Genomic DNA, 26,878 nt, shown 5'->3' with positions numbered 1-26,878 from the left:
TTTATCTACCACCCATATTAAAAATCATTTACCATCCCATCAATCAATCTCAATATCATTTACCATCCCATCAATCAATCTCAATATTTTAAAATTGATAAAACAATTTTAATTACACAGCAAATCTAAATTCATCTATTAACACACCATTAAAAAAATCAGTAATAATTATATATACAAGTTTATATTAAAAACATAAATACATTGCTCCAATTATGATAACATATTCAAATCGTTTCCACTTCTTATTTGCAAGAATATATATGAACATAGTGTTTTCCATATGTGAAAATAGTGTCCTCTAACATATCAGCAAAAGTATAAGCAAAAAACCGCCTGTGTGTTTTGCTGAAAGTAACTTCGTTTCTTCTTTAACTCTAACCACCTTCCATGCTGTCATATATTGCACACCATATTATCCATTGCTCAAGGGGAACGGGGGAACCACCTTCCATACTTTCATCTTTTGAACTTCATATTATCCATTGCTTAATGGGATTCCAGTACCGATCAAAAATTTGATTCGCCATAACCCAGAATTCATTGGTCAATGGCTTCCCTCTGCGCCACTAGTTGATCTTGTAATAATTGGATTCTTTGGTCAATGGCTTCCCTCTGCGCCGCTAGTTGATATAGTTGATCTTGTAATAATTGGATTTTAATTGATCTTGTAATAATTGGATTCTTTGTGCTGCTAGTTGATCTTTTAACAGCCAGATTGTCTGTCCCTGCATTTCTTTTACCTCTATTCCTTAATTCCCACTATTCGGTGACACTGAATTTCTTTTACCTCTGTTCCTTCACTGCCACTATTTGGTCTTCATGTAACACTGCCCTCTTGAACATGCTGGTCACCACATAGGAAATGACATGTGACCATGAATTTACTCGGAATGACACTGAATTTCTTTTACCTCTGTTCCTTCACTGCCACTATTTGGTCTTCATGTAACACTGCCCTCTTGAACATGCTGGTCACCACATAGGAAATGACATGTGACCATGAATTTACTCGGAAATGACATGTGACCTTGAATTTATTTACACGGCAATTATGAGAAATATCATACCCCAACTAGGATGGCTTCTCATTGTTCTATATATTAATCCAGTTCTTCACAAGTAGCCTTTACCCTGAAAACCAATATAATAATTAAATTACACTAAGAAAAGTGTTGGTGCACATTGCAAGTAATAAACTGTAAGCATTGTTTCTTGGTTTACAAGGAATTTCAAATGGACTTTCTTTAACATCGATTTACACTTTTCCAATTTATATTTTTCTTTTAACCTTGATTTCCTCTAGAAAAAGGAAGGATAAACCTACCTGATGGCTCATGAGAAAAGCTGGCACTATTATACAGCATCAATTTATACTAGTTTGCCGAGATAACAATAAAATGTCCACAAGGGCAAAACACAGGTTATTACAACCTTCGTTTTCCCACCTTCATCGACTGCTCATCAGGTGGTGTCCTGCAAGTTCGCTCAGCGTGTCCATTTGCAGCTGAAAAGCCATAAAAACAAAAAATGTTGTCCTGCAAGTTCGCTCAGCACATCCATTTGGCGCTGGAAAACCATAAAGGCAATGATTTGAGATAACTCGAAGAGGTCACTGATCCTTTTCAGAAGCACCAGTTGGACCGCCCTGAATTTTAAGAAGTCGAAGTCCAAAATGTCAGGCCAGATTACCTTGAGAAAGATCTAAAAATTAATCTATTAGTTAATAACCAGAAGCTGCTTTCTCATTTAAGCTATTTAGAGATATATTTTTGAGAAAGATATAAAAAATGATTTTAGAGATATATTTTTGACAAAGATCTAAAAATTAATCTATTAGTTAAGATAAGCAATTTTAGATATATATTTTTGGGAAACCACCAAATTTTTAGAACAAAATTCTTAGAAGAAATACACTGACCATGGTGTGGGTCTTTCCGTAACCTGTTTGATGCAAAAACGTAGACATTGTAACCATCCATTACAGACCGGATCTATGCAAAAATGTAGACATTGTAACCATCCATTACAGATCGGATCAATGGTTGTGTATCCATGTAAATTTCCTCTGCCATTTCATGGACAAAAACAAGTTAGTAATTGTATACAAATTATGTCAGAAGACGAGGTCAAAAGACTCTTTAATCAATACCTTTTGTAGCAGATGGCCCAAAAATGCTACGGCAATTGGATATCCTCTTTACATCTTTGCCTATTTTGGATTACAGATCGGATCAATGACTGTGTGTCCATGTAATTTCCTCTGCCATTTCATGGACAATAACAAGTTAGTAATTGTATGCAAATTATGTCAGAAGACCAGATCAAAACTCTTTAATCAGTACCTTGTGTTGCAGATGGTACTGAAAACCTTATTAAAATTGAATATCTTCTGTACATATTTGCCCATTTTGGGCCCATTTTGGATGTATTGACAAAGAGGGACCCATCTTCCCCAATAAATCCCACTGCACTGGGCATCAGATTGAGCTCCAAAATGGGGTTTGACTCTGCAGTATACCCTTATGCTTCCTAAGCCCCAAGAAAACAGTAAATATGATACCTTTAGTAGGGCTATTATAAAGGATCTTGTTTTCTTCCAGAACTCTGTGATACCCACTAGCAGCATTAGAAATTCTCGTGACCTGGTTATCTGGAAAAATAATGTTTTAGAGAGAAAGAAGTCAGTGTCATTCCTTATAATAGATTGCTCAGTTAGCAATACACAAAAACAAAACAAATGTAAAGCTTATAAAGTTCGAACATTAAAGAAAATAATAATCCCCCATTAAATGTCGAGGTGTAGAAGTGTCTGGCTTTAACTTACCAAGCAATTCAAAATCCCTTCGCCACTCTGGCTGTAACACTTGTACATCTTCCCGTGCTCTAAGTATGTCTCTTATGTCCTGAAAATCATATCCATTGTTTAATAAAATGAGCATTGTGAAGTTTCTAAAAGATGGTAATCAATAATGAGACAGTAGTGGATCACAAAATGATTAACGAGTTTGCTTTAGTACAACAAAAGCAGTATTCGAGTGATTTAGTTTCATTATTTCAAATAGAATCAGACAAAATTGTGATCTGACTGAATATTTAGGAAAACTGGTGCTCCCTGATTGCATACTCTGTGACTGCACATGTAAGATATAAGTCTTTAACATGTTTCCTACTAGCCTACTCTAGGGCAGCAGGGACATGTTGGGATGAGGTTCACATGGGCTACTAGTAATCAGGCTTGAAGCTACGCTGGTTGTCTCATCATCATGGAAACAAATGCAATGCAAACATGGTCGGATAATGTTCCTAGATTGCAAAAAAATGTTCTACAAATCACATATGCAATTCTTCATCAAACAATAGTCCTCATTATACTGGATCAAATGGAGACTGAATTTATTTCATGCTGCTGTACATTTTGTTTACATTTTTTATTTGCCTCCACAACATCAACATTTTATTATGTTTAGTGAAAAGTTAAAATATTACTAACCTTGACTTCTTTTCTGTGTGCTTCTAAACGCATTTGATGTTCCAGAACTCTGTGATACCCACTAGCAGCATTAGAAATTCTCGTGACCTGGTTATCTGGAAAAATAATGTTTTAGAGAGAAAGAAGTCAGTGTCATTCCTTATAATAGATTGCTCAGTTAGCAATACACAAAAACAAAACAAATGTAAAGATTATAAAGTTCGAACATTAAAGAAAATAATAATCCCCTATTAAATGTCAAGGTGCAGAAGTGTCTGGTTTTAACTTACGAAGCAATTCTAAATCCCTTCGCCACTCTGGCTGTAACACTTGTACATCTTCCCGTGCTCTAAGTATGTCTCTTATGTCCTGAAAATCATATCCATTGTTTAATAAAATGAGCATTGTGAAGTTTCTAAAAGATGGTAATCAATAATGAGACAGTTGTGGATCACAAAATGATTAACGAGTTTGCTTTAGTACAACAAAAGCAGTATTAGAGTGATTTAGTTCATTATTTCAAACAGAATCAGACAAAATTGTGATCTGACTGAATATTTAGGAAAACTGGTGCTCCCTGATTGCATACTCTGTGACTGCACATGTAAGATACAAGTCTTTAACATGTTTCCTACTAGCCTACTCTAGGGCAGCAGGGACATGTTGGGATGAGGTTCACATGGGCTACTAGTAATCAGGCTTGAAGCTACGCTGGTTGTCTCATCATCATGGAAACAAATGCAATGCAAACATGGTCGGATAATGTTCCTAGATTGGCAAAAAAATGTTCTACAAATCACATATGCAATTCTTCATCAAACAATAGTCCTCATTATACTGAATCAAATGGCGACTGAATTTATTTCATGCTGCAGTACATTTTGTTTACATTTTTGATTTGCCTCCACAACATCAACATTTTATTATGTTTAGTGAAAAGTTAAAATATTACTCACCTTGACTTCTTTTCTTTGTGCTTCCAAACGCATTTGATGTTCCTGACTGATATGCAAAGGTTTTGGATCCTGACTTTGACAGTCACCATTTTTCTTGTCTGGAGAATCCGAAAGGAAATAATTGTCTTGATCCTGGCTTTTCTGAATCTTCAAAGCAAATTAGAGTTAACATAAGATGAAAATTGCCGATGGAATCTCTATAGCATGTATTTATGTTGATACTTTTTTAGTTCAAGCGATGCGTTAAGTCATTTCCCTATCATTTCCCTGTGAGGGATCTAGATAATAGATATTACTCATGAAACCTATGGATATTGTGCAATCAGATAATTTGTATTTCATTTTGCATCAAGGGCAATTGATGCTCACCAGGGAAAATTTATCTTGTCTATTCTCTGCAAAAATTGCAATGATAAGATTCATGAATGCTTGCATCGAGCCCTGCTGCACAGCAACAAAGAGTTAAAAGCATGAACTCTTGAGGACCTAGTGTTCAATATGCTTAGAGAAATTTTTCATATCTAATATGTATGACTGAACAAAACTAGGGTTCGGAAGCGAATTTTGCATTTAGAATGTTTTGTGCTTAATCGAGTAGGATTAGTGCAAAAGCATAGGTATGATATTTGCGTACTGGTGCAGCAGTTGGTATGGCTTCAACAAGGTTCCGATCAACATTTTCCTTTTCATTTGTTATTTCTAAAGCAAACCGCTCTAATAAAGCTCCCATTACGTCTGCCAACCATAGCATGTGGTTAGGGATGTGTAAAGCAAAGAATTTTTAGTTTTCAAGCATGAATAGTTTCTAGAACTTGAGCATGATGAAATCAACTCAATAACCACACATTAATTGAACCTTTAGATTGAAAGATGTCATCGAGTCATTTTTCTCCCCCATCCATGTTTCTAACTGATGGGTTTGGCTGAATTTCAGTGTCCCTTACATGCACACAAGGAGTTGAGTGTTGAAGGAAATTTCCTGTGTTTCGCAGAACCATGGGGGACCTCAAAGGGCCTGCATATTTCCAAGAGCCATTTCCTCCACACTGTTTCTATTCATAATAAGCCTTCAGCGCCAATATAGAGTCAACAATCTTTGTTGTAGAACCCGGCTGCAAGCTTTCCTTGAGGCAGAACAAAACTTGTTAAAAAATTAAAATCAAAGATTCAAATGCAAACATCCATACAAATATCAACATGATTGGCATGCTCACCTGCTCTTAATGAGAAGCTTCAAAAGTAGGCAACTTCATTTCTTCAGCAGATACAAGAAAAATCCTACATTCTCAAAATATTGACAGGCATATAAAGCCCGTCCTTCTGGAGGAAGTGATGAAACATGATTTGTAACGACCTGCTAACCAGCACAAGTCAATTAACATGGTACAAAATGGAAGGCTGGATTTCAAGATAATAACAGGTTTCGTAAAATATGTGAACATTCGAATGGGCATAAATGGTATCCCATCGTAGACAAGTCTCCTGGTTGAACCCTGTTGATAAAATTACATAAAATTATACCACTTCTCAAGCAAAGATGAAACTCCTCCTCAGATGGCTCGCATGGCATATCTAGAGATCCAACCATGCTCTTTATCCATGTTGTAGCTTGAAATCTTTTATTAGCTGTAAAATATCATACATAACAAGAAGTGTAGTTAAGGTCAAAACCCTGAAGGTTTCAGTCAAAAGAGAACTTATTTCAATCCTAGAAAATAGAGCCCTTGTTAAACATGATATATAATCTACATGAGAAACTATGATCAAAGTTCAAACCCCCCAAGCCAGACTGAAAATGTGGGTTCAATAAAGCATTGAGGTATATGCAACTCAAATCCAAAATCATACATTACTAAAATTTGATTTGGTCAAGTGAGAAGATCCATTCATATTGATATAGAGATACTAGATTATTCTAGAGAAGAGTTATTCAACATAGCAGCTTAAGATCAGTAACTGCACGAAATAACAAGGCCCGAGGGATTGGATGTACTTGTCCACACACAGATATGAAACCAATAACGAATGAATGTACTTGCAGGGCATTTGAGATATCTATAGGAGGGTATTTGTCAGGGTTCTTTTATCAAAATATGTGAAATCAAGTTGCTATTTAGTGCAAGCATGAAAAAGCTCAGGGTTAGCTCTATACGTTATAATTAACATCATAACAAAATACATAGCATCAAAAACAGGGGAAATGAGCCCTAAAATAAAGCCCAAGTCATCATAAAAAGAGAAATTGAAAAACTAAATATAATACTATTAGTTCACCTGCTTCCTCTGCTTAAAGTGAAGCCAAACGACCATCACAAATGCTCTTAGCTTGCAATCTACTACCTCCTTCTATGTTAGAAACTTGTATATCCATAGCAGTCCTGAACATGTCTACAAATGCTTCGTGCCCTCTCTAACTAAACAACTTCTAGGAGGAGGATAAGGAGAAGTGTTGGGACGATATTATGTTTAATATATGAACTAGTATATCTACTTGAACTTGTCCATGTTCTAAACTCTCTAGTAGACAAGCCTTAGCTTTAGCACTATCCCTTTAGTCTCTCTTAGCCTTAGTCCAAGAACTTTTCGCATCTCTATGTCCTTGCCATCTGATGTTATGAGAAATCCATCTCTAAGAAAAAATCAAAATACATCCGCTAAGTGAGTAGAGTCAGTCTGAGCTAAATGCACTCCTTTGTGTTGGGGTGGGACCATACAACAGTAGGTTGGGTCCAGGCCAGAAGTTTGTGTGGGACTACCTATTAAGAAAAACCTTCTCAATAAATACAATTACGAGAGAAAATATTGAAATCTATACCCAATAGGGAAGGGACCTGCTTACGCCTCCACTAAAGCCATTAAGGGTCAGCTGAAGGTGTGTTTCTTGATCCTCTGAATGTTCACGCACTGCCTCAATGGCCTGCGCCTACCTTACTGCTGGAACTTAAGAGATCGATTTTGGTTGATTTCTATATTCTTGACTGAAAAAAACCAATAATGAACTCGAAAGAATCAATCATGCCAAGCATGCCAAATCTGAACTTCGAGCACTGCTTTGTGACATTAATGGCATGACGTTGTCACTGCTTGTTCACACGTATTGTAAGTTGTAGTGGACACAATGCTACGCCTACTTGTGCACAGAAGGTTGCCATTAACAGAGGCAAATTGTTCTTGGCAGTGATGCCCTCCAACGTGGGTCGAAACTCTGCTATGCCCAACTGCCAACTATTATCTGCGCTGGTACATATCATTGGAAGGAGGGCAACAAAAATAGGCATCTTTGATTGGCTGGCTATGCGCAGCCAAAGCCCGCAGAGAAACACCTATCAGCGTAATAAAAATAAACAAATAAGATAAATATTTCAAATGTACAAAGCTTAGCAACCAAAATAAGAGTCATAAATGCTTGCTACCACAAAATTGAGGAAAACAACAATAATTCATTTCTATTTTCAAAAATACTTACTGCAAATGACAATATTTATTTATATTTTTAAATATAAATAGACATCACATATATTGTTCCAAAAGCTTAAATGTCGACCTAAGTTTTTGATAGTTTTATAGAAGCTTCAGATATTTAGTTTTTGATAGTTTTATAGAAGCTTCAGATATTTAGTCTCATGTTCCTGTCGCCCCACAACTTTCAAAAGTCTAACTTGCGAGCGTTTGAAACCTAATGGAAAAATATATAACATAGTGCATAAAGTATTTACAGTTCCATAGTTTACCCACCAATGTGCTTTCTTTTCATCCTCATATTTCTCTTCACATGATTTCTTCTCCTCTATGTTCAATGCTTTCCATTTAGTTTTCAAAACGGCTCCCATATCCTTGAAAATGGTATTTGGATTCTCATATTTCACCTATTGGTAATATAACATAATGAACAACTTTCAAAAGTCTAACTTGCGAGCGTTTGAAACCTAATGGAAAAATATATAACATAGTGCATAAAGTATTTACAGTTCCATAGTTTACCCACCAGTGTGCTTTCTTTTCATCCTCATATTTCTCTTCACATGATTTCTTCTCCTCTATGTTCAATGCTTTCCATTCAGTTTTCAAAACGGCTCCCATATCCTTGAAAATGGTATTTGGATTCTCATATTTCACCTATTGGTAATATAACATAATGAAATGGAGCACTTGATTATCCATTTAGTTTTCAAAACGGCTCCTATATCCTTGAAAATGATATTTGGATTCTCATATTTCACCTATTGGTAATATAACATAATGAATTTGAGCACTTGATTAAAATGAGCTTTCTTAAAAAAACATGTGAAGCATTCATATAGTAAAAATCAAACTCTTTCTTATACGACAATAATCACATATGCAGAAGCATATCAGAAGGGCATCAAATATTTTGTTTAGTTTACAATAGACTAAAGTAGTGTGATGACATCGCGGAAATGTGCATTTTTTTTCTACATGCATGTGATGATAAGACGGAGCACTGAAGATCATAAAGAATCTAAAATCCCTCAGGGCACCACTCTCAGAAAACTTTTGGGTTAAATTCTCTTTAGAATAAAAAAAATTAGCATTTAGTTTTCTTCAAGATCGACCTTTGTTTGCTCGTAAGACTCGCCTGAGTCCATTGTCCTTGTAGGAACAAAATATATGTTGAAGAAGGTTTCTTTAGCCTCTTTGAAGCCTTCTTTATAGGAGTCTATACAAAATATATGTTGAAGAAGGTTTCTTTAGCCTCTTTGAAGCCTTCTTTATAGGAGTCTATAAAGAATTTATCCTGATGGATAGGAAATTGTTTCAAAAGTAAACTTTTGGGTTGATTCCCTGTAGAATAAAAATAATTAGCAATTCGTTTCATTCAAGATTGACCTTTGTTTTCCTGTAAGACCCACCTGAGCCCACCTGAGCCCATTATCCTTAGGGGAACGAAATAAATGTTGAAGGTGGTTTATTTTGCCTATTTGGAGCCTTCTTTAAAGGAGTCTATAAAGCATTTATCTTGATGGAAAGGAAATTGTTTCAATAAGTTACAACATCATCAATAGCAGGATGGTTCTCCTTATCGCTTCACCTTAATCTTGCTGAAAAACAAGATATCAAGTGTAAGGGATTGCTATGTGGAAATCATGCTTCACCAACAAAATAGGAAATTAGAGGCAATGAGCGGACTTGAAATTATCAACAAAACAAGGGATCCAATGGTAAATGAGTGGTCACTAGAGGTTTTGAAATTTCAAAATGGGCACCAACGAATGTGCCCATCTTTCCACCGCATTAAATCTTGTACTCTATGCATCAATAGATACATATTTCCATGCATACAAACACAAGGAGCCGATAGTGGAAAGTCGATGGTGGATTTTAAAGACACTTTCAAATGGTGAGTCAATAGCGGATTGTCGATGTTGGATTTTAAAAACATTTTCAAATGGTAAGTTGTTGATCGAGTGGACGATGGAATTGTTGGTAAATGAAAGTGCTAGAATTTGTGATCAAGCAGTAGTCAAGAAAGGTGAAAATCATTGTGATCAAGCAGTAGTCAAGAAAGGTGAAAATCATTGAGCTTTTAGCATACACAAGCTCCAACTAGATTACTTCAATCAATCTGACATAAGTTATATTTATCCATTTATAAATTAAGTTAATATTTATCCATGATACCAAGGTTTTCGTTGATTAAGCAAAGAGTCCTCTGCATAGAGCCAATTATTAGTAGCACCATCAATAATAGAATTCTTAACCACTACATTGCTCTTTAAATGCTAGTTGTTCTGTGTGCCATGGAGTTTTGAGTTTGTGGATGTAGTAACTCTTTAAATTATAGTTTCATGGCGTTTTGAGTCTGTGGATGTGGTAACTTGGTCAAGACAGAAGAACTGTAAAGGAGAAAATTCCAAATCCCTATCGGTAGCTGACAAAACTGTAACAACCCATCTCTTGTAGACAACATACTAGAAACACCTTCATCGGAGGGCAAGTTTGTAAGTGTATTAATATTTCTTTTACCCTTAAATAGATGTACTTACCCACCTCCCCCATGTGTGTGTTTCATAACTGTAAGGACACCATGAAAGCTAGTAGATGCATTGATGTTATGTAGTTCCATTTAATATCTTACCATCTTGCTTAAACACATCAATACACAAAATTAAAGATTATCTCAGTAAGAGCTAGTTGTTGAACTAACAAAATGTTAAATAGAAAAATTATCTTCTTTATGATTAAAACTTTTGAAGATGGATTCTTCATCTTTACACATGAAAAGACCCCCTCCCATCATTAGACGCAAAAATGCATTTAATTTTGATCGGATCAGTTTTATTTTCTCACCTTATTGCAATTCCTATAAAATAAAGAGTGCTTATATAATAATAAAGATCTTTATCTGAATAAAGCTTTTCCAATGCCTTTATATTTTAGATTTGAGGAACTTGTGATATTACCAAGGCAAAAGCAATGGCTCATGATAGAATACTTAAATGAAAAAACCAAGATTTTACAAATGCAAAAACAATACATGCAAGCAAGAAACTGAGTAGTCAATGGCTAGGGCTTGAATTCCTCTCTTCCAAGATTGTTGCGGTAGTAGGATTTCAATCACTGGGCTCGTTCATTATCTCTCCATTCTCTATGCGCACAACATTATAAGAAGTTTACAAGAAGTTGAGGGTGAGGGTGGGGGTGGGAAGAAAGAATAGAGAAAGAATTGTGAGCCAAGGATGTTGATGGCTGATGGGTGTGGGGGTGAAATATTAGAGAAAACATAAAATTGTGAGCCAAGGATGTTGATGGGCTTTGATGTTTTTAGATCAGTATGTTAAATGGATTAATGCGCTTGTCACTAAGGTTTTCCTCTCTATGCATGGTTTCCCCATATCGGGAATCATATTATCATTATATGTGAAGGGATATCAAGTTCAAACATAGTTCAGGTGCTAGCTAGGAAAATAGAAGAATATGCATGTAGGGAGTGCCTTGCGGTACAACTTGATAACATCATACATGGGAAATGGTAAATCAAGTTCACAAGAACTAGAAGAAAAATTTTCCATAGCTATTTCTCCAAGGGATTAAAACATGTGTTGCAAATTTGTATATCATCTAAAGGATATGAATGTGGCAAAATAAGCATAGGAAGCAAGGCTCGTAAATCAAGTTCACAAGAACTAGAAGAAAAATTTCCCATAGTTATTTCTCCAAGGGATTAAGACATGAGTTGCAAATTTTTATATCATCCAAAGGATATGAAGGTGGCAAAATAAGCACAGGAAGCAAATCTAGCAAGCCCAGAAGGCATTCTACAATTGTGGGATCATAGGAGAATTCTAGTATCTCACAAGAATCAAAAGCTAATTGGTGTTTGGGTGCTACCAATAATTTTGTAGAAATGGCAGGTCCAATACCACATCTCAAGTTATTAGATATGGACATTCATATAAAAAAACAAGAGAGATCATCTAAGAATTTATGGTAGTGAATTAAGGAGAACAAAACCTCTAAACTTCTCTATTTCTCAGAGAGTGAAAGATCTTGTTGAAGATGGAAATAGAGTTATGAAAGGATATTATTTGCAATTAGATAAGATGACAAAACAAATTCAAATATCAAATTGACCATGAGAGTTCTTATGATGAATCCAAATTCATAATAACTATAGAGATAGAGGAACAATAAAATAATTTTTTTGAGATTGTTCTCCAGATTAATCACATAGTCACTTTTTTGGTCGGTGTTTTGAACCAACTAATGTGGTTCATCCTCAAGACATAGAAGAAAAATCCAACCTATACAAATTTAAATAGCTGAGATGCGTCATGTTCCAGATGTCAACATGATGAACCACAGTAGTTGGTTCGAACCGTCGACCAAAAAAGTGACAAATTAATCCGGAAAACAATCTCAAAACAATCAGAATGAATAAAAAAAGCTTAGAATTTGAGAATAAAATACTTATGTTTAACAAGATGACCAAATCATAGGGCGATGCTCTATCACATACTAGACAAGTAAGAAGTTGAGAAACCCAATCTAACCAATGAACATTTGGAAATGCAAGCATTGAGCTAAATTTCTTACCCTTCTACGGAAGATTCAAAGCATGACAAAAAGACAAAAAAAAGCATTGGTCTAACAAAACTCAAAACTAAAGAAGGCTATAGTTTGAAATTGATGGTTGCACACAATTAAGAGCAGTTACAAATATCCCTTGAATGCAACATGACTATGTACAACATAAGATAACCTCATAACCAGCCTAAGAGGATAGGCTCAAATTCTCAACAACGACCTAGCTTTACCAAAAGCATCATTATTTATAGTTTTTTTTTTTTGTTTTTCAACCCACAGATAGCTTGACCGTAGTCACTCCTCGACAAGTTAAATCAGAGCTGATATTTTTGTCTTTATATAAAGAAAGGTCCAATGCCTCTTCACATTTAGCTTGACCCTTGTCACTCCTCGACAAGAATAAGTCCAACATTGTTTGAATTAAGTATATGTAAATCCTCATTCAAGAGAAAACCAAAGGCACCTATAGTGTGTCGCTTAACCAAATAAATTCCAATATCAAACACCAAATTGGACCTTAGATTCATCTAGGAAGAAAGACTTCTTGAATTTTTAAAATGTCAAGTTCATAAGTTCCAACATACTTGTCCTCAATTCCACACTGTAAGTTTGATCTCATCACCCTGTAGGGAAAGGAATTACGCCTTAGAACTGGTCATTATAGTTTGTTCCAAATTTTCTGCTACTCATGAGATGGACCGGAAATAAACAAGAAAATAAATTAGCATTACTATTCTTGCCAAGGGATACGAAGTAAGACTAGAATTTCATGTGTTATTCAATTGAGCCATCTCTGGAACTAGTATTGAGCAAACTAGTATTAGGGCTCCAATAGAATTCAGTAAAGATGACCAAATGTACACTTGAATTTTCAAGTCTTCATTTTAAAGCCCCGTGTGGGTCACCAATATGGAAACTAAAAGCTCTTTCTAACAAAGGAAAGAAGAAAGTAGAGATATACCTACCAAACAAAGCCCATACTCCATTGATTTAATCCATAGGCATGACTTTGGAATCCAATCTAGATGAATAAAATATTGTCTTTTTTTTTGTACCTCGAAGCTTATATCATAGTACAGTCATAAGTCCCTAAATCTTTTAGTTTTTCCCCAGTGGCTAGGAAGTGACATGGAAGGAAGGTCAAGGTACTCAGGACGCTGCGCTGCTCAACTTAAGCTAGAGAAGTTGCTCGCCCTAATGCATTGATTCATATTTCGCCACACATTTCATCTCACATGAATCTCACATAGACACGTTTTTCATTAAATATAGTTAGGTGCCAAGTGTATTGTTGTTATGGAAAATCATGCCATGCAACCAACTTTATCAACCATACAAAAATAAACCTACCTCTTCTACTACTATTGTACCTGGAATTGACAGCTCTATATTTATCTCAATATGCATCTATCTCAACATCCTTTGTTTTTCCTGCGACTACCTTAGGTGTCGATAGTTTTGTAGTTAATGATCCTTATATCACCTTGTTGCTAGTGTTGTTGCTTATGGGTAAACTAGAACTACTCCTAGGTATGCAACTACTCATTATGGAATTGTTCATGCTATAACTACCTCTACTTTCCCTACTGGTGGATTAGAAACCCTACTAGGAAAAGCTATAATATAATTAACTGTCATCACCATCTTCATTGAAAACATTGTTTTGGGCCTCCTTTTGCACCCTCCAAGGCTCATATTCCATAGCTATTATGGCTTGGCCCTGAGAAAGTTGGAGTTGGTGCCTGATACCCAAAGAGGAAACCATTCCCAATATGTAAATCATTATAGCATTACAATAAGGTTGGGTAATGACTCAATCAGCCAGGCAAGGCAGTACTTCGTTAAAGACCCAAAGAGGAAAGCACACGCGGTATGTAAATCATTACAACATTATAGTAAGGCTAGGAAATGACTCAATCAATGACGCAAGGTGGTACTTCATTAAAGACAGAAAGTCTTGGCAAGGCCTCATGACCCCCATACCCAACCATGCTCCAATCCAGACCAACCAACTAGGCAAACCTATCTGAAGAAGCAGGGCTCTCAGTAAGGGGGTATTGGAACCACCCTTATACTAATCTGGGGCTTGGCAAGGGCATTCGTTATTAAAGGGGCCCTATTACCTAATATTTGCATGAAGACACTCTCTTCTAGGCAATATTTATCAAGGTTGATCATGCTAACTGAGGAATATACAATGTCAGAAGAATTGTATTAGGAGAACCACACTATAGTGGTTCTTCGAAAACTTGCAACTTGCATGCCAAAAAATATTCATTATTGAAATGAAAACTAAAGAAAGACAAGGTCCATGAAGCAATACTTCGAAGCATGTGGAAATGAATGAAGGGAATGTTGTCGCGCGGATTGACACGACAACGCTCAGACCGGGGGCTGTCACTCTGATCCCCGGTCTCTCCGTTTAAGCCTGTTTCCCGCGGCTAAGGGGGGTAGTCCCTGTGGGATGATGTGGCCAACTGTCGACCAGTTGGTTGGGAAACACGAGATACGATATAAAAAGGGCTCGATGGATTTGGTTAATTTAGCAGACCAGTGCCTTAAGAGATTGTTATTAAAATGATTACTTGTTAAATGATATGAAAGGATGGACCATGAACAGCAATCATCTATCATCCGCTAAAAACACAATGCTCTTAGAATGACAAAAACGATATCCAGCAGCTAAAAATTTGAAAAGATGAATGCTTTAAATCACCACGAGAATCATAAACCATCAACCAGATATCAATTTCGCATCTCAAACTTGAAAATTTAGCATCTCAGCATAAAACACATAATGCGAAAGCTCATGAGACTTGCAAAAATAATTTCCCACAAATTTTTTTTTTTTTTTTTAAACTAAAAAAAGGGCAAATTTCTAAATCTAAGCCTAAAATCCTAAAAAAAACTCATTAAAAAATATTTTTTATTTTTTATATTAAAACAGAACTACATTAAAATCTAACTAAAATAAATCCTAAACTAAACTAAGGGAAATCTAATTGCAAACTATACAAAACTAAAAATTAAATTTGAAATCGAAATTTCAATCTACGCTAACCTTGAATCTGAAGACTAAATAAAAATCTATTTTAAATATGGAACAAAACAAAACTATAAAAATTTTAAACCTAATCGAAACCAAACCACATAAATATCTAAAAATAAAATAAAAAAAAATCGAACCATGTCCCAGGAAATGACTGCGACGAAGAGAACGGAGTTACCTGGCCCGTGAAGACAGCATACCTTTGACAATGCGTTCACCCGCGTGATGGCCTACAGGCTGAGAAGATCTTTACGACTGACGACATAACCCAGCCCGACATTGCAGATGATAGCAGTTTAAGATTGCAGTCATTACCGGGTGAAACTGAAGTTTCTACGCAAAATACTTGAAGCCCTTCGCTGGACGCAATGAGAGTCACGGTTTGCAGTCGGTTCTCCGTGGATAGATTTCGACTCGAGATCTTCAACTTAAATGGCCCGCAAGTATTCCTCCACAGGTAATGCGAGTTATGATGTGGACATGAGCAGAGAGAGATGGAGCGGGTGGCTTCGATGGTAGAGCTCAACGTAGTCAGCCACGTCACATTTTTGATTTGATTTGCAGATAGGACGAGCAGCTTTGGAGCGGCTTTGACAAAATCACGCGGATGAGGGGAACAACTATTGAGTAATGGATCTGCGGGTTCTAATGGTTTCCCAAGGATGTATGAGGCCCGGATGGCGGAAGAAGAAAACAAAAATGATGCGTTTAGGGAGGAATGAAAAGACTGGCGTTGGATGCACGTCCCACTGTCCGAATGAAGGGCTTCGATTGCAAATGCGATTTTCTTATTTCGTTTGACTGCGCAGTGAGGAGGGAAGGATCAGACGCAAGTTGAGAGAGATGACCATGCTATTTCGCTTTCAAAAGGAAAAAAAATTGTCCCTGTAACAAAATTTAACACTGAGGAATAGCCAGAAAATTGATCAAACCCTTGAAAGTCTCAAAGAAAATCATGCAACCTGCTGAAGAAAAGGGCAAAATCCTATATTATGCATAAACAAAAATGAAACCAGAGAAAATCGAAAAAAAAAAAAAAAAAAAATTGAAACCCTAAGACAGCCCAATAATTTACAGATTGTGGCCCCTGAAATGCCAGATTTAGCTATAACAACAGTAATACTTTCGAAATATCAGAAAAACTTGAACTTCACTGTGAACAGAAAGAAAAATCTCTCAATGTAAAACACGAAATAAAATTTAAAAGGTTAACCCAGGGCACAATCAGCTGGGCTCTGCACAGAAAAGCCTGTGGGAGTCGGCTGGTTCAGCCTAGAACTTCCCCAAACGCCCACCTGTAACTTTTACCTAAAAATCTCCTGCACACCTCAAGCAAACATCAGTAAAGAGGGCAAGAAAGGCTGCTAGGTTTCAAGGAATAATGGAGATACCTGCCACTATTCCAGAAACCCTAACAGCATTCAAACCCTAGCACGTGAGCAAGATACTTGTACTCACAATGCTCTGAAAAAAACCAACTATTTTAACTGCTGAAAACTGAAATATGCAGAAAAGCAAACATCTCACAGCAATTCCAGAGAGTAACACCAGCCAGTTTGAACCCCAAAGTCTTTTTATTAATCAGAAAATCAGCTTACAAGAGAGCTTTCTCAGTACAGACTCACAGATCAGATGATTTGAAATGACCCCCTAAGACCCTATATAAAGGAAATGATCCTAACGGCTAGTTCGAGTGATCCATGTAGAAATGATCTCGATCGTTGATGAGGATCAAGACATCTCTTGATCTCATCCGTCGATTTATTAACTTAAAATATTATTATTTTATTAGTTAGGTTTTTTGCTTCATTTTTTAAATTTTTTATTATTTTTTATTATTTTATTATTTTTATTCATTTTTTAATTTTTTAATTCATTTTAAAATGGATCACTGAACTAGGCCTTTCGGAAACATCACCTAGGACCTAGGACTTAGGACTCATGAGGGGATTTTAAAACATTTCTCGACCCTCAGGACTCATTACATCATGACTTTTACAAAATTACATCTTAAGGGACAAGCCCATTAATACAGACCCTCACAAAACACCCAGTTCTGCGACACAACTATAATCTAGCAGATTTAACACACTAAGATTTTCCTAAAGTTCTAATGACAAAATCCATCCCGGCTTTGGGGTCAGGTTTGAAGGAAAACTCTGCCGATCCGTAGATCGGTGAGACAAAAAACCTTCCGGGACGCAGATCATCATTAGAAAGTTAGGTCCACCTAGGCAATTTTACATACATGACTCTGATCTGCTTAGATTATTTACAACTTATACATGCAGACTGGGTTTACAACAAAAATGATCAAGCTGCTGATGATGGCAGGATGGCACGAACATGCTGATCAGGTGCTGCTTCTTTCTGTCAGGAAAAATGGGGTGCACTGCATGGGTAGTTGACCAGTAGAGGTCAACATCTGGCTCTACTTGGGGACACGTTGCTGCTTGCAGGAATGTGAGAATCCAGAATCTGCATCCATACAACACAAAAATAAGTAGCGTCCATCCCAAAAATCAGCATATACATTAAGCACAGGAAAGATAAAAGCTCTTCATTTATTAACTATCTAATAACATGAAAAGTAAATCTAATCCTAAAACAGAAATGAAATGCTGAAAGACAAGGAGTAGAGTTAGAAATACAATACAAAAAATGCCTCACGGCATCAGATGTGTTCAATATAGTGCATACTGAGCATTTGCCTGCTTTCAGGCAAATCTGTCGGCTGCTTGTCGGATGTGCCATGTCCAATTTTGAATATGGTAGGACTCCTTCCTATCCGAAAATCAAGCTGCTCACGGTCGTCTGATGCATCAAATCTTCGTCTAATCTTCTTCCTCTTGCGCTTCTTCTTTCTGGCAGAATGAATTACTGATGATCTGGAACTTTCTGTTTCGAAACTATCAAATGAAGTGTGTAAGATATGCATGCTAAGTCTTTTTGTGTCTTGCATCTGATTTTTATCGTTTTTAAGCTTATCTGGATCACCTTCAATTATCCACTTAATGACCTCCTCATAGTAAGATGGAACTTGTTGCAGCAAATGAGAAGGCTCCTGGTTTCTCTTATCATCTGACCATTGTTGAATCTTTTGAACTTGTATTCTAATGGCATCCATCTGACTAGAGCATTCATCCCTTATAGCGCTGATTTGCATTGCATGGTTTTCTTGCATGTGTTTTATTACCTTATCATTCTTTTCCTCTATGTCCATCAAGCAATGTTGCATGAAATTTATCTCTTCTTTATGATTCGCTTGCATGTCAGCCAACTGATTGTTATGATTGAATGTCATAGAGTCAATTTCCCTATCATGGTCACCATATTTTCCTCTAAGACTGACATCTTGCTTTGCATGCTTCTAATTTCTGTTTCATATCTAATTTTCATGCCCTCAATTTCCTTAGCATGCTGATTTTGTGTGACCTCCAACTCCCTATTACGTTTTTCCAGGTGGGTGCCTAAAGTTTTAACATCATTGATAAGACTAGTTTGATTGCTTTCCATGTTTCTTACCAACATCATTAGATCTTGTATAATTTGCTTTTGTTCTTCCCTTTCACTATTATTTGTGCCTGATTTTTCACTATCATGAACTTGATCTACAATATTTCTGGTGGATGACACATTCTGATCCTGAGAACTTTCTTCAACAGCTTGATCTTTAATATGATTACTTTCTTCTTTTTGCACAGTTTTAGAGGTAGAAGGCAAGCTGTTTGGACTACCATATCTATCTTTGAAAGCATCGAGAATGTCTTGTAAAGAAGTGAAAAAATCATTAGAAAAATTATTAAACCAATTCAAGGCATCACCCTCTAAAGAATGGACAAATAGACGCATCTTGAAGTCTTCATGATTATATTGAGGAAATCTACAATACAAGATCTTTACACAAGTAAACATGTTTAAATGATGTTTAACAGCGACCGGACCATCACCCGAGAACTTAAGTAATTTACCAATGGCCTCTTTCGGAAGATCATGGAGATTATTAGTAAAATGACATGGCCTACATGAATAATCCATGATGAACAGTAAGGGATCAAATGGATGATAGAAAGAGATTTCTGCTCAAGAAAATTAAGAGATGAGAGAAGTGGAGTCGCCACTTGAAACAATAAATCTGATTCTAGGATCCAAAAAGTAAACACAAGCAGATATGAGGAAAGCTTCTTGTCTGGGAAAAATGAGAAAAGTGGAGTCGCCACCCAAACAAGAAACAAAACCGAAGAGATGCTGCTGATATGTGATGAAAAGATGCCAAAATATTTGAATCTGCCAGCTCAAATGAGAGATGAGAAGATGAGAAGCTGAATGATTGAAAGTCGTTGAAACACCACGGACAGAAAAACTCTATCCCCGGCAACGGCGCCAAAAATGTTGGCGTTGCCGGGCCATATAAAAAGATAAGAAATGAGAAGGATGATTGTCGTTTGAAAACACCGAGAAAAAGTATCCCCGGCAACGGCGCCAAAAAATGTTGTCGCGCGGATTGACACAACAACGCTCAGACCGGGGGCTGTCACTCTGATCCCCGGTCTCTCCGTTTAAGCCTGTCTCCCGCGGCCCGCGGCTAAGGGGGGTAGACCCTGTGGGATGATGAGGCCAACTGTCGACCACTTGGTTGGGAAACACGAGATATGATATAAAAAGGGCTCGATGGATTTGGTTAATTTAGCAGACCAGTGCCTTAAGAGATTGTTATTAAAATGATTATTTGTTAAATGATATGAAAGGATGGACCATGAACAGCGATCATCTATCATCCGCTAAAAAAAACACAATGCTCTTAGAATGACAAAAAACGATATCCAGCAGCTAAAAATTTGAAAAGATGAATGCTTTAAATCACCACGAGAATCATAAACCATCAACCAGATATCAATTTCGCATCTCAAACTTGAAAATTTAGCATCTCAGCATAAAACACATAACGCGAAAGCTCATGAGACTTACAAAAATAATTTCCCACAAATTTTTTATTTTTCAAAAAAAAAAATTTTTTTTTTTAGATCTTTTTTTTTTTTTTAAACTAAAAAAGGGCAAATTTCTAAATCTAAACTAAAATCCTAAAAAAAACTCATTAAAAAATATTTTTTATTTTTTATATTAAAACAGAACTACATTAAAATCTAACTAAAATAAATCCTAAACTAAACTAAAGGAAATCTAGTTGCAAACTATACAAAACTAAAAATTAAATTTGAAATCGAAATTTCAATCTACGCTAACCTTGAATCTGAAGACTAAATAAAAATCTATTTTAAATATGGAACGAAAACAAAACTATAAAAATTTTAAACCTAATCGAAACCAAACCACATAAATATCTAAAATAAAATTAAAAAAAATCGAACCATGTCCCAGGAAATGACTGCGACAGAGAACGGAGTTACCTGGCCCGTGAAGACAGCATACCTTTGACAATGCGTTCACCCGCGTGATGGCCTACAAGCTGAGAAGATCTTTACGACTGACGGCATAACCCAGCCCGACATTGCAGATGATAGCAGTTTAAGATTGCAGTCATTACCGGGTGAAACTGAAGTTTCTACGCAAAATACTTGAAGCCCTTCGCTGGACGCAATGACAGTCACGGTTTGCAGTCGGTTCTCCGTGGATAGATTTCGACTCGAGATCTTCAACTTAAATGGCCCGCAAGTATTCCTCCACAGGTAATGCGAGTTATGATGTGGACATGAGCAGAGAGAGATGGAGCGAGTGGCTTCGATGGTAGAGCTCAACGTAGTCAGCCACGTCACATTTTTGATTTGATTTGCAGATAGGACGAGCAGCTTTGGAGCGACTTTGACAAAATCACGCGGATGAGGGGAACAACTATTGAGTAATGGATCTGCGGGTTCTAATGGTTTCCCAAGGATGCATGGGGCTCGGATGGCGGAAGAAGAAAACAAAAATGATGCGTTTAGGGAGGAATGAAAAGACTGGCGTTGGATGCACGTCCCACTGTCCGGATGAAGGGCTTCGATTGCAAATGCGATTTTCTTATTTCGTTTGACTGCGCAGTGAGGAGGGAAGGATCAGACGCAAGTTGAGAGAGATGACCATGCTATTTCGCTTTCAAAAGGAAAAAATTGTCCCTGTAACAAAATTTAACACTGAGGAATAGCCAGAAAATTGATCAAACCCTTGAAAGTCTCAGAGAAAATCATGCAACCTGCTGAAGAAAAGGGCAAAATCCTATATTATGCATAAACAAAAATGAAACCAGAGAAAATCGAAAAAAAAAAAAAAAAAATTGAAACCCTAAGACAGCCCAATAATTTACAGATTGTGGCCCCTGAAATGCCAGATTTAGCTATAACAACAGTAATACTTTCGAAATATCAGAAAAACTTGAACTTCACTGTGAACAGAAAGAAAAATCTCTCAATGTAAAACACGAAATAAAATTTTAAAGGTTAACCCAGGACACAATCAGCTGGGCTCTGCACAGAAAAGCCTGTGGGAGTCGGTTGGTTCAGCCTAGAACTTCCCCAAACGCCCACCTGTAACTTTTACCTAAAAATCTTCTGCACACCTCAAGCAAACATCAGTAAAGAGGGCAAGAAATGCTGCTAGGTTTCAAGGAATAATGGAGATACCTGCCACTATTCCAGAAACCCTAACAGCATTCAAACCCTAGCACGTGAGCAAGATACCTGTACTCACAATGCTCTGAAAAAAACCAGCTATTTTAACTGCTGAAAACTGAAATATGCAGAAAAGCAAACATCTCACAGCAATTCCAGAGAGTAACACCAGCCAGTTTGAACCCCAAAGTCTTTTTATTAATCAGAAAATCAGCTTACAAGAGAGCTTTCTCAGTACAGACTCACAGATCAGATGATTTGAAATGACCCCCTAAGACCCTATATAAAGGAAATGATCCTAACGGCTAGTTCGAGTGATCCATGTAGAAATGATCTCGATCGTTGATGAGGATCAAGACATCTCTTGATCTCATCCGTCGATTTATTAACTTAAAATATTATTATTTTATTAGTTAGGTTTTTTGCTTCATTTTTTAAATTTTTTATTATTTTTTATTATTTTATTATTTTTATTCATTTTTTAATTTTTTAATTCATTTTAAAATGGATCACTGAACTAGGCCTTTCGGAAACATCACCTAGGACCTAGGACTTAGGACTCATGAGGGGATTTTAAAACATTTCTCGACCCTCAGGACTCATTACATCATGACTTTTACAAAATTACATCTTAAGGGACAAGCCCATTAATACAGACCCTCACAAAACACCCAGTTCTGCGACACAACTATAATCTAGCAGATTTAACACACTAAGATTTTCCTAAAGTTCTAATGACAAAATCCATCCTGGCTTTGGGGTCAGGTTTGAAGGAAAACTCTGCCGATCCGTAGATCGGTGAGACAAAAAACCTTCCGGGACACAGATCATCATTAGAAAGTTAGGTCCACCTAGGCAATTTTACATACATGACTCTGATCTGCTTAGATTATTTACAACTTATACATGCAGACTGGGTTTACAACAAAAATGATCAAGCTGCTGATGATGGCAGGATGGCACGGACATGCTGATCAGGTGCTGCTTCTTTCTGTCAGGAAAAATGGGGTGCACTGCATGGGTAGTTGACCAGTAGAGTTCAACAGGGAAGTTGGACCAAGCAGGGATGTTTGCTTAGGTTATGGCCCTTATCAAGGATTTTCAACTCCATCCACTCATGTAGGATACCAAACACCTCGTATGGATTTCAAAATGGAAGCTTTTAGTTCTTTGAATGAAAACATGTTATGTGCCCCCATTCTTGTCCCTCTGTCCTGCTCTACCTATGTTTTTGTTCCACCATTGCACCCATAAGGATTCTCCAAAGGTGTCTCCCCTATATAAATGCTCGGCATTTTCAATAAAATCCTATCAATAGTGGAACCTCCCACTATTAAGCAGGGAAACCAACTACGATCTACTATCCATTGAGTTAGATACCTTCCCACATGAGTGATATTTTTTATTTCCATCAAAGGAGTAAAGACCCTACCACTCCCTTTGTACTACTCAGCCTATGTCTGTTCCACATGTTGAGCAAATTCATCAGTAGCAATATTTTTTATCAAAATGATTCGAGCTTGTTGATTCAATTTCTAAAGCATATAATCCTTTCATTATCCATCATTGCGCATAAATGTCAAGTCTTATACATAAATTATCATATTATGTATATTGGTCGAGTGATGTAATTGATGTGGCAGTGCAATGTGGTCGCCTCAATCCACGTCATTACATGCACAACTAGTTGTGGCAAGTAGTATCCATAGTCACCCTATCCATCTAGTAGTAACCTCTAGTCCTCCCCCTTTGGGTCCTCTTGTTCTAAAATCTCCTTCCTCTCTTCATGTCCTACCCCTTCCCTCCCTTTTGTCTATCGTTAACATTTGTCTCGATCTAGGCTCTGGGAATCTCTATTAAGTGGTATAACTCTTCTCTATCTCTTATGGAAAATGGCTTTGTTAAACACAATTCTAGTTGCGAAGAGAAAAACTTAGCTCAATTGTTGCTTCAGCAATAATCACCACATTAAAAATATCACTCTCATTTGTTTTTTCTAGTTGAATCTTCAATTATGCTTCTTCTCGCGGTAGCTAGAGTTTGCTCCCTCACCTTAAGCATATGTAGTCACCAGAGCTACTATTGTAGATGTGCATGTCTCAATGGAACACAGAGCATACCTAGGTTGTACCGAATGTTGGGAAATTAGGGAATTGTAATGGCTGCTCCAACAAAGAAAGTAGGTGGAACGGGGAGGAATGGTCAGTCTAGTGCCTTGTCCTCTGCTTATGGCTTTGGATGTGCCTTAGACGCCTAGGATGACACTAGAACTTACTCACAGTTCAATTGATGGTCTATTTGTGAGGTGGTGCGTCATTTGAATGGGCTACCACAAATTGTTAGAGAATTGACACACTCGCAATTCTTAGAGAATTGTACTGTGGAGCATTGGTTGTAGCAAAATCTGCAAGTTGAACAAGACTACAATGTTTCACCTACAACATGGAATACAATGAATTACAAAGCATTAATTGCAAGGAGCTTTTCAATCTCATAATTATTTAATATAACAAGCCTAAATAGTGACCAATACAAAAATTAGTTTTTTAAGTGATTAATTATTCCTAACAATTAAGTAAAATAAATCCAAACTCGAGATTTAAGTCAAAGCATGTAAGAATGAAACCCATGAAAAAGAGATATTTTAAATTTCAAAAATATAATAATGAATTCCTTTTTTTCTAAATAAATATTAAAATTTGATAAAACTTAGAATAAATATGATGAAACTGCGCAAACTAATATATGCTCAAAGGATTTTGATTGCTACGCAAGAACTATAGTCCTTGGCTAGAGGGAGGGACTAAATATGTCTATAATTAATGTAACAACCCTAGTTCCACCCCCGAATGAGTAATGTAATAACCATGTAAAAAATGTGTTGGTTGGTGAGCCTAAGACTCATGAGGCAGGTAAGCCTCTATGTGTATGTACATGTTAGGCCAATGGGCCAAGTTACAAATATGATTAAGGTCGATGTGCCTATGTAATGGGTCTAAGGACCTTGATTTTTAGGCTAGTGAGCGAAGACGTAACTAATAGGCTAGTGAGGTGAAAGTTGCTTCTAGGGCGGTACGCCCATGTGTATGTGTGTTTATGTGTTGGGACCGGTGTGCCCGCATGATTATGGTTTTATATGCTATGACGTTGAGAGGCCTAGTGTGGTAAATATGTTTAATTTATGAATATTAATAAACACATAATGGCTGCAAATAAACCTAGACAAAGGAGTATGGGGAGCCTATGACTCCATGGCATGAAAAGAGGTGTCGGGATGAAAAAGTAATATTTTAATATTATAATAAAATATTATTACATTAAATAAAGGAGAACTATGTTTATAAAAGGGGGGATTTGGTTACCTAGTCATTCATTCAAAAGGAATTTTTCAGTGATTCATGGTTATGTACCAATCAATGAAAACAGTGTGGGTTCTAGAACTGATTGGGGATTTTTAGTGGGCGAATTTTGTGCTTGGACTCGGGGACTCACTAGAGTTCAAATGATCGGTTGGTGAGCCTTGGAAGGTGGGCACCACAACAGGACTAGCAAGTCCCGAAGAAGAAAGTGTCACTTGGGTTCTGGAACTAACTGGAAGCCAAATCGTTTATGGCCTAAAAGGGTGCCTAGAAGCCCTGCAAGCAGGACAAGCTCCTGGAGACCTGTGCTAAGAAGTTCTTGGCTCACTGTGAGGCACCCTGGAAAGTGGGCATCACAAAGGGACTAGCAGGTCCTAGAGAAGGGTGTGCCACTTGAGCGCAGATTCAGGGGAGCAGTGTGCAGTGGTTGGAGTCATCATTGTTTGATTGGTGCCTTGGCCATGGATATGTTATTATTATTGGTAATGTTGTTTGTGGAGTTGGAGCCCTAGCTCAAGGGTGACCTACAGTTGAGAGTTTATGAATGATTGAATCGCAAGGTCTATGGTTTGGAGGAATGTCAAAGGTCCGCAGCCAACGGAAACATTCACAGATAAGTATTTGAGAACTGGTTTTATGTTTATTCCGCTGCATTTACATATGGTTCTATAATCTTGTGGTTAATTGTGCTCAATTTGTGTATTGTGGTTAAATTATGCTTATATTTTTTGTTATGCTTGGGAACAATGAAATATATATATATATATATATATTTCTGGTTTAATTTTTGCCTAGGATATTGAGTGAAAAGGAAAAATTCCAAGGTGTGTTTGAGTGGCGTCACCCAGGGGTGGCAGGGGACGTTACAATTAAACATCATAAACTAATATTCTCCAAATTGTACAAAGAGAACTTAATTGGCTTTATTTAATATTAAATTTATTTACAACCAAGTCCATTATCAATAATTGACTTGTTTGCTTGAAAATTTTGAAAAATTTCATGCGTGGAAGAAGGCAAATAAATGTGGTCACTCTTCCTCAAACCATCACAATCATGCAGAGGGAAGGACCATGCACCCTCATGATATGAGGGTTATGGATCTTAACCCCAAAGAGAAGCATCAAAAATAGGTTATTTCCCCTCCACCACAATATCAATGGCTAGAAGTCACATTACTAAGTGGAGTGGAAAAATAGAAGAATCATAGCAAGTGCATGTGGATTCGATATTCTTATGTATTTGTTGTTTTTGTTACATGCTTTTATCTCCCTTCTGTCTGGTAAAAGATCATGTTCCTTTTAGTTGTTGTATTCTTGGGTTATTTTGAGGGTATTGCTTAGTTGTATCAATGTTGATGCCCGGGGTAGTGAGAACATTATAAAGTAGCA

At 36.8% G+C, this 26,878-nt stretch overlaps 1 protein-coding gene across 1 annotated transcript in view; it reads right to left on the bottom strand.

The window, feature by feature from the left end:
* Nucleotides 1-292: 292 nt before the first annotated feature.
* LOC149216957 (chromatin-remodeling ATPase INO80-like) overlaps nucleotides 293-26,878 on the bottom strand; it is a 228,672-nt gene continuing 202,086 nt past the window's right edge. Inside the window, exons 23-30 of the mRNA XM_089392917.1 lie at nucleotides 3,763-3,841; nucleotides 3,494-3,588; nucleotides 2,828-2,906; nucleotides 2,564-2,653; nucleotides 2,153-2,263; nucleotides 1,922-2,068; nucleotides 1,328-1,648; nucleotides 293-1,134 (exon numbers count right to left, since the gene is read on the bottom strand). Of these exons, the coding sequence (XP_089249043.1) occupies nucleotides 2,235-2,263; nucleotides 2,564-2,653; nucleotides 2,828-2,906; nucleotides 3,494-3,588; nucleotides 3,763-3,841 (372 nt within the window). The 3' untranslated portion in view covers nucleotides 293-1,134; nucleotides 1,328-1,648; nucleotides 1,922-2,068; nucleotides 2,153-2,234. The remainder of the gene's footprint in view (nucleotides 1,135-1,327; nucleotides 1,649-1,921; nucleotides 2,069-2,152; nucleotides 2,264-2,563; nucleotides 2,654-2,827; nucleotides 2,907-3,493; nucleotides 3,589-3,762; nucleotides 3,842-26,878) is intronic.

Source organism: Pinus tabuliformis, chromosome 1_1 (genome assembly GCF_031772625.1).
Source record: "Pinus tabuliformis cultivar Carrire ecotype Pingquan chromosome 1_1, CPIR1, whole genome shotgun sequence".
In the NCBI taxonomy this organism is placed as follows: domain Eukaryota; kingdom Viridiplantae; phylum Streptophyta; class Pinopsida; order Pinales; family Pinaceae; genus Pinus; species Pinus tabuliformis.
The sequence above is the reverse complement of the archived record's forward strand: the minus strand, read 5'-3'. Positions and strand labels throughout refer to the sequence as shown.